Source organism: Gorilla gorilla, chromosome 4 (genome assembly GCF_029281585.2).
Source record: "Gorilla gorilla gorilla isolate KB3781 chromosome 4, NHGRI_mGorGor1-v2.1_pri, whole genome shotgun sequence".
Classification (NCBI taxonomy): domain Eukaryota; kingdom Metazoa; phylum Chordata; class Mammalia; order Primates; family Hominidae; genus Gorilla; species Gorilla gorilla.
In genome coordinates this window covers 97,702,501-97,714,713 of record NC_073228.2, presented here as the reverse complement: position 1 = coordinate 97,714,713, position 12,213 = coordinate 97,702,501, and the positions used below count along the sequence as shown (strand labels likewise).

Below are 12,213 nucleotides of genomic sequence, written 5' to 3'. Positions count from 1 at the left end.
CCGCTCCGCCCTCAGCCCGCAGGACCGGCCACTGTCAGCCCGGCCTGGGTGGGGTGGGGGAGCCTTCACATCGCCAGAACTGAGAGCAAGGGTACTTCCCAATTATCAGAAGGCTCAACTCGTTGCTCAGATAGACGCGTCGCAGCTCCCAAACTTCCCCTTAGCGCGTGCAGATTCCTGTCTGCCCTCTCTGTGAAGGAAAGCCAAGGGCTCCTGCAACCTGTTCGGCCCGGCGGGGACGGCCACATGACCTCTGATTCAAGGCAGGCTCTGTCTCTCTCTGGATGAGACACACAGAGACCTCCGGTCCTGGAAAGACGACTGACTCTCTGTGGGTAATGCAGACAGGGGCCACCCCAGTCACAGAAGAGAAAGAGGAGAAACCCACTGCGGGGAGATGGGGTGGGCAGTACGGGCCTGCGGAGCACTGGAGAACCCCCACCTCTCCCTTCTCTTCAGCCCTAGGGCCTCCTGCTCCTAGAGGAGCCCGGGAGGGAGGCTGGGCGGCCATAGGAGGGCCTGCACTTCTTCCTAGGCTGTGAAGATTGGCCCCAGGCTTGAGCCCAGCCTTAGAAAGGTCGCTGGGATTCCCGAGGTCATGGGCAACGTTCCAGCCTCGTGGAACAAGAGCCAAGTTAACCACTGTCACCTCTGGACACTAGAGCACGCGCGGGTACATCTCGGGCTACTGCAGCTGGCGGGCCAGTCTACACTGGGCGCCTTGCGCTTGGGCCTCCATATTGAGATTAATTGAAAAATACGTTTCCGACCTACGAAAATGTTTATCTGTTTTCATCAGAGGGATCACACTGTAATGAATATATTTACATCTCATTTCAAGAAAGGCAGGAAAGATCGCTGAGCTCTCCGAGGCAGCTCGTCTCCCCTCCCCCTCGGAATCCTGGTTGCAGCCCACCCCAACCCAATCCGGATCCGGCAGCCAGTGGGGCTCCCTGATACTTCTTGGGAAGCGGTCAGGGGTTAACTATGGACTCTCCCCAGCCCCTCCTGCTTTAGGTGTCCAACCTGCAGGGAAGTCAGCACAGGCCCTAAGACGTTATTCCTGGGCGTGGTGCAGAGGATGCGGCCCGGGGAGGGATAAAACGGGCCCCAGTGGCTCCGTATCCTACCTGCCTGGCCGCCCTAGCTCAGGCCGGTCCCCAGGCTGGCCCAGGCTGCGGATCGTGGGCCTGCAGTGGCATCTTCACAGAGAGTGCGGCACTGCCCATGCTGCGCTGCACCCAGAATATTAAAAACCACAAGCGGGTTGGAGTGTAGGAGCTTGTTAATGCATTTGGTGGCGGGGGGTGCCGGGGAGACGTGGAGACTTCCAGACAGCACACTGAAAGCAAAACATTTCCAGTGACTTCTGAAAGTGAAGCTCTTCCCTCATCCGGGCCTGTTTGGGGCTGAGGGAAGGGGGAGGGGTGAGAGGTGTTATTTTAAAAGATCTGGCTTTATTAATACGTTAAGAAAGAGCTCCCTTGGCAGTATGTGTTCTCGCAGCGCCCGCTCTGATCCTATAAAACATTCATGCTCCGAAAGCTGTTACAGAGGGCTGACCCCCAAGCACACCCACCGACAGGCCTCAGCGGGAGGCTTCTGCCCTCAAAGGGCCACTAGGGCCCAAATACCTCTTCTGTGAAGAACCCGCTCCAGCCCTCTGACTCCCAGGTTCCGGGTCCACGCCCCTAAGTGCCACAAGCGGGGCGGGGCAGGGGTTCCTTTCACCCATCCGAGTTCCAGGACCCTTCTGAGAACCCATGTCACAGGGTCTGGAGTGAAGGGCAAACCACAGCCAGATCTTCAGTGGACCATAAGGGGGAGCAAAGCCAGGACTCGCAGCGCTGAGGCCCCAACTGTCTCCCAGAGCTGGAGAGAGGCGGGATCTACCAGCGCCGGGCTCAGTGGCGTCTGAACGGCCCACTCCCGTCACCCCCACGTCCCACTCTCCATGTCCCTCTGTAGCTTCTCCAGCTCAGCAAGTTCCCACCTGCAGTAAAGCCCCGGTTGCCGCCGCCAGACACTGAAGCCGGCTGCGCCCCCGGTGCTTGGTGCCTGGAGACTCACCGGGCGCGCGACCCTGCCTACACCACTCCCTGGCCCAACTGAGCACGGGACCGCCCGCAGCCCACCAGGTCTCAACGGCTGAAGTCAGCGACCAAGGCACCCTGCCTCCCCGCGGACCCCAGCCCATGTAGAGCCTGGCCCTCCGCATTTACAAAACCAAGGTAGCAGCTTGGTTTTTGGAAATGAATCTAACCAACTTTGTAGTAGACTTTAAAAGTCTCCCCTTTTACACACCAAAACCTTCAATTCTAATAATAGTTGAGGTGGAAATTAACCAAGGAGTTCTCTTCCACGGATAACATCTATCAAGCAACCAGACACATGGGTTTTGCTAAATTCTTTTATTTTTGTTTAAATTTTCACTTCAATTTTAATTCTTGAAGAACAGCCTCGACAACATATATCGCACTCATTATAAGAAGCAAAGGGTTATATCAAAAATTATTAGTATAGAATCACAGGAAATCTGGTTTGGAACCAGAAAAAAATACAAAACAGATATAGATACATAGACACAGGACAATTTTTTATAATTATTTGGAAAATGTTATTTTCCCCTAATTCTTGTTTCCTTTTTCTTTATGCGCATACGATGTTTAAATTTTACAAAAAATGAAAATAAAGACTAGTATTTTACAAAATGAATAACAATGTTCAGTGTGTGTGTGTTTCTACATAGGCTTCAGTCCACTTCCATATGTGTTGTTCCTGTACAGAATATATCCACATCCGTCCACAATAAATCCTGGAAGGTCCATTAGTTTCCTTCTGTTTTATTAAAATTCTCATGGTCCTCTCTTCCAATTTGTTTTTCTTTTTTTCACCAGACAGACACAAGGTTCTTTTTTTTGTTTGTTTTGTTTTTCCTCGCCAACGTGCTCACAGATCTGATCCTAAAAGAGTCTCTTTTTCCCATGCTTTGTAGCTCGGGTTGTATTTCTGCTGGGTGGGCTGCTCCTGTCTCGGCCCTCCTCCCTCCCGCCCAGCCTGCCTGGCCCGCTGCACTTCCCGGTGTCCCCGCGGCTTTGGAGTCCTTGGCCCAGGTGGGTCCTCTGAGTCTCTAGGGGGACGGGGCAGGTGGGAAGCGCCCAAGGTCTAGGAGCACTGGATGGACATGTAAGGCCAGTTGAAGCTGCTCCCAGACAGTAACATATCACGGATGAGAGTTTCGATGGGGGTTTTACCTACCAAACGGACGAAGAAGAGCTGCTCGATGACGGAGGAGGACACGGTGCGCAGCGAGGGCAGTCGCAGCAGCAGTTTGCCAAAACGGCTGGGCTGGTTGGGGTACTGGCTCCTCACGTACTCCTCCAGTGCGCACTGCGACTTCTCCTGCAGGCTCTCGATGTGGGCCGCATCCGACAGGCCACAGGCGTCTGCCCGAGCAGCCACAGGAGGGAGAGACAGGGAAAGGGAGCACACGGTTAGGCTGACAAATAGCAAAGGCAAAATAAGCCATCAATTTTTTTTAAGGAGAAAATGGAAAATAAAAAAGAAGTAAAAGAGAAAAGAAAAATTCACCCTCCTATACCTCTCCATCCCCTTCTTCATTCCCTCCTCCCCCGCCCCCAATACAATACAAATAAAAATAAATCAAACCCCCACCAAGCCTAGGGGAGCTGGAGAGAGAGGCACACACATGCAGAGGCAGAAACCTCTCTAGTCCCTTTGTTTTTCCTCTTTCACCTTTGGATTAAATAATGTACAATGCTGGAACCATGTTTGCTGCGCTTAACAACCTGTCCTCGGCCTGCAAGGGAGCATCTTTCTGGCTGTGCTCATTAACTTTTGCCCCGTTTGCCTCTGATCTGGGGGTGTTCAGTACCCCTTAGGAAATATGCAGCCTGAAGGCAGTTCTTAAAGGATTCCTGGAGTCCCCTCTCAAACCCAAACCACCCCAACCAGAAACCTCAAGGAGAACCTAGATTGTGTAGTGAACAAACACATGGGAGGGGGTAAGGAATCATGGGCTGGCAGTGCCTGGAATCAGATGAAGCCCATGCTTTAGCAATATAGGATTTGAGATCCGTTATCTATGCAAGAAAGGACTCTGCAGCAAATCCTTGGTGAGGGTGTACACTTCTATCTATACCTTAGATCAAGTAATTGAAAATTGGTCACATCTCTGTAAGCTGTATGATAATCAGTAAGAATATGACTCAGTTACTCCAGGCTGCAGAAAGGCGACATCTTCAGCAATCAGACACAAAGCTAGGCTACAGGCAGCAGCTGCTGCTGCTTCAGAACTGGGGGGGTAGGGTGGGATGTGGGTGGTGGGGAGTTGAGGGGGGACTTGGGGGGAGATAAGCTTTTGGTGGCAGGACCAAGGGAGAAAAAGGCACCTCCGCACAATGACAGCACCTCAAAATCTGTGTGCTTAGTTCATGTCAACCAAGGCCCTTCTTGGTCCTCTAAAAGTATTTCAGGACAGCAGATTATATTATATCAACTAACTAGAGGCAAGCATAGGGAGGGAAAGATGGAATAAGAGGAATGGAGTAAAGGCATCCTCTCCTAGTTCAAATACCCACTTGTTTCTTATATTAATAATAAATATTTAAAAAAAACAGGAAGATCACAGAGGAGCCCTTAGCCAGTCAGGAGGTTGACTAGAGATCAAAGGCAGAATTTGCTAATATATAGATCTGGGAAAAAACTGATGCATGGCAATGCCCCCAAAATGACATTGTATAATTTTGAATGGGCAAGTGTGACCGTAAGAAGACACAACAAATGATTCAAAGTGAAACCTGTGTCTGCTGAGTTTCTGAGCTTTATGACCTTATATTTCAAGAACTGGGATTTACAAAGCATTCTAACACCTTCATCTACAAGGCTATGGCCTCGAGCAAAAATACAAATAAAACTAGTGATAATTCAAGAACTTCTGAGGCAAGTCCCCTTTGACCTCAGATACAGACTAGGTTCCTCTCAGATGTCTAATTACTCCAGCCAGCCAGTTGGGTATATCCACACTGGTCTGATATGGGAAGCCAAATGAGACTTTATGGCTATTAGGGCCAGGGCAGCAAGAGCTCTGTGGGGCTTTGCTGCTTAGAGAGGGGACCGTGAGTTTGGCCCTGCTTGCTAACCTGGCCCTGATGAATGACCCTCACTCAGACCCAGACCCATAATTACATAGAGCTTGCTTTACATGCATTATCTGCCCGCATGCTTATGGATCATTCTCAGCCCTAGACAATGCAATGTGAAAAGGACCCCTTGGTACCCCGGCAGATTTTTTTTTTTTTAAGATCCATCTGGCATCCCCTCAGCTCAGTAAAATATCAATCTGACATTTATGATTAGGGTCCCTGGAGTACAAGGTCACTTCCCGACTCCCAAACAGGCCGCTCCAAGAGAGACAAGAAGCCCAGGAAAGGCCTGCCTGGGTCCTGTGCTGGTTTCTTCCATTTCTTCCCTCCTTTGGAGGTGAATGCCTGTAGCTGGGCCTGCCTGCCAGGTACCAGCCAGCCAGCTCTGTGGCTTCCCTCCGGCAGGAGCCCTGGTTCTGGCCTGGCTTCCCAGTCTGGAAATTCATTCACCCCTTTGCAACAGGATTCCTCCAACTGTGGACAGAAGGTATGAGCCCCCAGATCAACTAGGGGGTTGTGGTGACAAAGCTAGGTGACCAGGGGGTGTAATACAGTATATATTTATGCTCCATGAGTTATACCCCAGATAAGAAAATGAGGCAGAATGTGCAAAATCCATGTCACACTTTTTATACGGTAGTGTCAATGTGGGAACTCTCAATATTTCTTCTACAGTGTATGGAAAAGAAATTATGTAAATAAATAACCATTACTGCTCAGGCCCTCCTGGCCTAGCCTTTGTAGTGCAGAGAATGTATTTCATGTTGTGCATTCAGAAGAGTTTAGTGTTCAGGAAATATAGATGTAATCAGCTGCCATAACTAGAAATCAAAGTTATTATTGTGCTGAAAATGGATTTATTGTATTTATGTTAACTAGATGGCTCCTTTCAGAGAAAGTCTCATTTATTTGAAAGAATATTTAGGTGTATGAACTAATGAATTTTTTAAAAAGTAAGTTCAGGTCATGACCTAGTCCTTGGATGCAGTCCAGAATATTAAGGATTAAACATACCATCCGGAGGCCAAATGTGAAAACCACCACGGGGGACCCCCGTGCCAGCTTCAAATACTTAGCCAAAGCAAACCACATTGGACAATATGTCTAAAACTGTCTTTTCCATCATTCAAAGTTTGCTTAAAAGTTGGATGACTTTGAGAAGGCTTCCCATGAATTCCCTTCTGGCTAGCAATCAAAACAAGTTTAGTCAAAAGTGGAAATGTGTTGCATGGGAGGGGGGAGGTGAATTACTACTGACAGCTCTATTTCCATTTTCAGATATTCTGCTTGCAATTTGCCAACAAAATAATGTTATTGTTCATTTCTAGGCACTCCTTGCACCTTGAAGACTTGATTCAAGAAACTTCTTTGGAAAACTTTTTAAATGAACACTTTTCACAGGAATGTTTTAGTATGGAAAGTTAAAAGGAAAGCATGAATAATTCCACAATGTTTCCCTGCAGCCTGCACAGTCCTCACCTCTCTCTGGGAAAGGGCATGAGATTAGCAAAGTCAAGGGGGTTCAAAGAACCTTAGGGGGTGTAAGGAAAAGAGAGGAGAGACCTTTCCTGAGAAAACGTCTGTCCAGTTCCAAGTCACATTTCTGCTTCAAGACACCTCGCTGGATGAGATTTTCAAACCCCAGCTTCCCTGACACTGGCTTGCTTCCTGACGAATTTGGCTAAAGAGCCTGGTAGTAGAGAGCCAGCCAGGCCCCAGGCCTGCCAGAGCTGAGGCAGCCTGGTTGCTGCTTCCCAGGCTCTTTGTCACTTTTGAAAAACACGTTTCCATCAAGAAGACTTATTAAGATAAAATGCATTCAAACACGGAGGAGGCTATTCCATAAATCTTCCATTTGTTTTAAGGTTTGCACTTTATCCTCTTGGAAAGAATAACTCCCTCTCTCACTAGCAGACCTGCATTTGCACTGAAAGTAAAAGGGGGGCAGTCCAAGTCCATTGCTCTGGCCACCCTGCATACAAATGAGATGCTCTTGTCTAAATAAATTATCTGCTGTTCAGATCGATATTAATACTACATTTGCTACATTACAATATTGTGCAAATTTAAGAGTCATTTTAATACAATGTAAATACAATTCTTCACGCATGAAAGCCAAGAAATATTGATAGATTATACCATTGCTTACTGTTCAACAAGGCCTTATGAAAGGGATTTTGCTATCTTTGTTCAAGAATGGTTTTAATTTGGCCATTGGAAAGCCTGGCTCTAGGATAGATTTATTAGGATGGTTTATTTGTTCTCCGAATGGAGGAATTAAAAACAATACTGCCAATAATGGTGGTAAAACTGCAGCTAACCCTACTCACAGTGGGCAGGGCCCAAGACCCAGTCTAAGCAGCACTACTTGCCACCAGCCTCCTCTCTGGCTTTGTCTCTATTTCTCCCCATTACCTGCTGTCCTGGGTGTTTATATGTTTCCCTCTTACAGGTTACAATAATAAAAAGCGGGCAATGTTCTCAGAGGCTCAGACCAGAGCCCTTCAAAGGAAACGTTAATGCACTTTTCTGGAAGTTAATTTGAACCATCTATCATAAGAGAAATTGTTAACATGCATGTTACCACTGCCTACACATAATTTGATATTTTTTAAGGCACTCTTAAATTTCCAGTGTTCATGTGTTTTGCATAGCTTTGGAATTCATCTTCAGGCGGGGAATCCTCCCATACTTGCGGGTTCTACAGCATTGCTTTTGTTTTTTATCTTTCTTGTTTAGATCGAATCCGTTTTTTACGACCCTCAATAACCTCAGCAACTGCAAACATGAATGGTTTCCGATAAGGGAAAATCAGGCAGCGATAAAGCGGGATTATTATGATTTATTTGTGCGTATTCTTCTCTTTCCACCTCTCTCTGTGTCTCTCTGTGTCGGGAAACTCATTCAAGGAGAGTGCCACACAGGGTAAGAAGCCACATTCCCACGTTCTCTTCCTTCCCTCGCCTCCCCCAGAAACGCTGAGCTCTGGCTCACACATAACACGCACCACACACAGAAACACACACAGGCACACACACACACACACACACACACACGCGCGCGCGCGCAGCCAGACGGATCCACAGCACCGCCCCCCCGCCTCAGACACACATCCTCGGCAGCCGCGGCCCCACGTAAGGGTCCGGGCGACTAGGCCCGGCCGCCCGCCGGCCGCACCCGCGCCGCCTCGGTTCCCGCACCGCCGCGCTCCCAAGATGGCAGCGGCGCGGCCAGCCGGTCACCGCGCGGGGGTCACAGACCCGGGCCAGGCTCAGTGTCCAGCGAGGGCCCGGCCCGCCCGCACCGGCCGCGCGGGAGGCTCCGAAGGCCAGGCCCGGGCGGCGCGGGGCCTGCGCTCGCTGCCGGCGCGGCCTGCCCTCCCCGCGACCGCAGCCTCACCTGACGTGAACAGCACGATGGCTTTGAGGCAGCTGTACTCGGCCGAGTCGACGTGCAGCGCCTTGAGCTTCTCCACCTGCTCCTGGAAGATGCGGATGTGGTCCATGAAGGCCACGACGCGGTCGGCGGACATGGGCGAGGCATGCAGGCCGGCGGCGGCCAGCAGCGGCGCCACGTGCAGCGGCATAGAGCACTGGGCCGCGTTGAGCACGAACAGCTCGCTCCAGGTGAGGCGTAGCAGGGACACCTGGTCGGTGATCTGCAGATCCGGGAAGAAGGGGATGTTGCGGGCCCACTCGACGGCGCTGAAGAGCAGGCGCGCGGCCAGCTCGCAGATGTTCTCGATGCCCATAATGTTGTTGGGCTGCATGCACTGGCTGCCGTAGCGCGACGTGGGGTAGGGCTCGGCGCGCAGCAGCAGCGAGATGTAGCCGGACAGGTAGCAGTGGCCGTTGAGGGGGTCCCCGTTGGTGAGTGCGTACTGGCCTGGATTGGGCTGGGTTGGAGGCATTCTTCCTCGCTGAACCGCTGACAAAAAGAAAGAGAGAAAAGAGGCAATGTGCATCCAGGGAGCTTGCGAACATTGCCGCGCCGCAGCGTACCCAACACAATGCAGAAGCTCTTCCCGCAGCCACACGCGCCCCGCGCATCTTCTCCGGCTCGCTCTCACAGTCCACACCGCTAGGAGATCTGGGGTGAGGCCCTCCAGCTCCACAGCTCAATGTGTCCAGCCACTGCCTGAGCCCCTGGCCACCTCAGCCCCGCCGGAGCTAGGCCTGACTCCAGGGCCCCAACCCTGGCAAGGTCAAGAAAGTGTCATCCAACCCCTAAGCCACCACGGGGGAACACACAGATAAATGAAACCCCACTCACCCCTCCAGAATGGAAAAAAAAAAAAAAATCAGGGTTAAAAAAAGGCGAAACCGGAGAAAGGTTGTGGTTCTAGGCAAATGCCTAGCGGCCTCCTCATTTGCAAGCAAGCAGCGTTTTGCTGATAAAATGTTTCCACATTCTCTTAAAATGCTATAGAATAATTCTTAAAATAGACACAAGTTACATATCCTACTAACCACTTACAACTTTTGAGTAGAGAACAAGTATCCTGCACCCCTCCCTTCTCCCCTCCTCCCCGTCGCCCCATACAAAGTTCTCACTATTAAAAGCAACAGAAAATTGAAAATTTTCAAGAAAAAAAGTTGAACTTACAGTAGCCAAACATTATTGAAAAAAGTAGGAAATATAATTAATGTCTGTCCTGCGCGGTGCCACTGCAACCTGCAGCCAGCTTTTGCCCAGTGAATGCACGAGCTTTCAACTGCAAAAACACTGGATTCATTAACCATCTGAATGCAAAACGTAAGCATGCTTTGAGTTCTTAAAGCTGACCAAAGTTTTTTTTTTTTTTTTAAATGTGTATGTTTTACTTCAACAGTGCCAGCGTTTTAAATTGCCATATAAACAAAGACAACTTTAGGAAAAGTTAGGGCTACTGAACTCTTCCCCCAACAAATTAATATAGATATGTTCATGTACATGTAGCTATCTTATTTCAGGTTTTGTTCTATTTTCTTAAGTTTGCTTTGATTCTAATTTTAATGCAAGTTCCAGTGCAATTGAAGCTCTTGAAACATAATGGCTAGAATACTTTTTTCTAATTATAGTTTTGAACTTGGCAGTTATTTTTCAATTAAGTGAGAGTACAATTCAAAGTTTTTTTTTTTTTCAGATGCCTACAAAATCTCCCTGGAGCTAGAAATGAAGTAGTCATATTTGTCTGCTCCTTGAGATCTAAAGGAATTCAATTTCTTTTCTTGTGGCATATAAAATATAATTTTAAAGTCAATTACAAGAAGGAGTAATCTGCATTCTGCAAAATTGACTGGTTCGCTAATTTGACTATAAGACATCTTTAATGATTGTCAAGAGATAAACTTTAACTGTAAACGGCTAAATATATTTATAAGAAAAGTACTGCATCTCTTGCCACATGAACATGAAGCATATCCAAATACAACATCAAAAGTTGTGTTTTTTTTTTTTAAAAAAACAAACCCATACAACACAGGGATTAAATGATGTGGAAGCTCATGCCAGCTGCAGTCTATGCATTACGGCCAAATCAGAAGGATCGGTAAATGCCGTTGTAAATTGTAATTTGTATGCAGTATTTAAGCAGAGGGTGGAGTTTGATGAAGAAATAAAACGAGTATCATGCTTTAAAAAAAATGACACAACTATGAAAGCACGGTTCAGTCACAAACTTTCCTTTCAAAGTAGAGGGGTGAAAACAAGGCCACAGCTCTGGAGGAGGCGGCCCCAGCTCCGTGAAGAAGAGAGGGAACCAGTGAACGGGCCAGAAGCCCCCCTTCCCCCCTAATTAGACCTACAAGTGCAATAAATCTCACTCCTCTTTTTCCGAGCTAAGCTTCCAAAAGGATGATGGCAGCAATGAATCTATGGTTCAGGGTACTCCAGCCCCCAGCCCTCCCCCATTTTAAATAAAGGGTATGAAGAGGTGGAGGGAAAAGTGGAATGAAAAAAAACCACAGAAACAGAGTTTTCTGGGGGAAATAAGCACCCCTCCCCAAGTTCATGCCAGCACAGCCCCAAGCAGCCTCACGCACACGCGGGAAAGAGACACACACCGAGCACATCCAAGACAGAGGGAAGAAGGGGATTTTAAGCCACAGCTCACGATCTCAGGGACACAATCCTGAGCAGGCAGCGGGCGGGGTGGGGGAGCCGGGGAGAGGAGCGCAGGCCGGGAGGGGGAGGCAGCGGCAGCGAGCTGGGGAGGGCGGGGGGAGACGCCGGGGGAGGAAGGCAGCCGGGAGAAGGAAAGCTGGGACGGGCCGGGACCACAGGAGCCCCAGCCCCACACAGCAACCACCCGGGCGAGAAAGAAAGAAAGAGCCAGGGAGGCGGGCGAAGCGCGGGGAGAGAAGCAGAGAAGAAATATTCACCTTCCCGCCTCATGCCCACTTTGAGGCACTTCTTGAGGCGGCAGTATTGGCACTGGTTGCGGTGGTGCTGGTCGATGGGACAGTTCCTGTTGGCACGGCATGTGTAAGTTAAGTTCCTGCGGACGCTCCTCTTGAAGAAACTTTTGCAGCCCTCGCAGGTGAATTGGCCGTAGTGCTTGCCGCTCGACTTGTCCCCGCACACCACGCACTCGATGTGCTGCTGGCTCTGGCCCGAACCGGGCGGGCCCTGGCCCTTGTCCCCCGCCGTGCCGGGGGTGGCGGGCGCTCCGGGCTGGCCCGGGGTCTGCGGCGTGTGCGGCGCGCCCGAGCCCGCTTGCTGCTGCTGCTCGCCGGCGCCGCCGCCGCCGCCGCGGGCCGCCTGCGCTGCGGGGTTGGGGCCGCCGGGGTTGCCCCCGGCCACGTCGTCCTGCGGATCTCGCCAGCTGCTAACTACCATTGCCATATCTTTGGGCCCGGGGAGCGCTGGGGGGAGCCGAGCTGCTCGCCGAGGGCCGCGGGGCGCGCGGGCGCGCTGGGAGGGGAAGGGGAAGGGGAAGGGGGGAGGGGGAGGGGGCGGGGGGCCCGCCGGGCGCCCCGGGGTCGCAGGAGCCGAGCCCGAGCCGGACACCGGCCGCTGCCTCCGCCGCCGCCGCCGCTGCCGCCGCTACTGCCTCGGCCGCCCCGCT

At 50.5% G+C, this 12,213-nt stretch overlaps 1 protein-coding gene across 2 annotated transcripts; it reads right to left on the bottom strand.

Annotated features, from left to right (window-relative positions):
- Nucleotides 1-2,396: 2,396 nt before the first annotated feature.
- On the bottom strand, nt 2,397-11,990 carry NR2F1 (nuclear receptor subfamily 2 group F member 1). Of its 2 annotated transcripts, none has more exons than XM_031011154.3 (3): nt 11,528-11,990; nt 8,565-9,092; nt 2,397-3,446 (listed from the first exon to the last, which is right to left on the bottom strand). In XM_031011154.3, the coding sequence occupies exons 1-3, from the start codon at nt 11,988-11,990 to the stop codon at nt 3,166-3,168; spliced, it is 1,272 nt and encodes a 423-aa protein (XP_030867014.1). In that variant the 3' UTR covers nt 2,397-3,165. The 2 variants fall into 2 exon arrangements, with proteins under 2 accessions (XP_030867014.1, XP_018883679.1); XM_019028134.3 differs by lacking the exon at nt 11,528-11,990 and adding an exon at nt 9,771-9,915.
- Nucleotides 11,991-12,213: the final 223 nt, after the last annotated feature.

What these genes read in the sequence shown, in the direction of transcription:
- NR2F1 (XM_031011154.3), bottom strand. Translation starts at nt 11,990, where the DNA reads ATGGCAATGGTAGTTAGCAGCTGGCGAGATCCGCAGGACGACGTGGCC. An exon ending in AGTGGGCATGAGGCGGGAAG is followed by an intron (nt 9,093 to 11,527) that starts GTGAATATTTCT and finishes TCTTTTTGTCAG; the next exon opens with CGGTTCAGCGAGGAAGAATG. An exon ending in CATCGTGCTGTTCACGTCAG is followed by an intron (nt 3,447 to 8,564) that starts GTGAGGCTGCGG and finishes CTGCTCGGGCAG; the next exon opens with ACGCCTGTGGCCTGTCGGAT.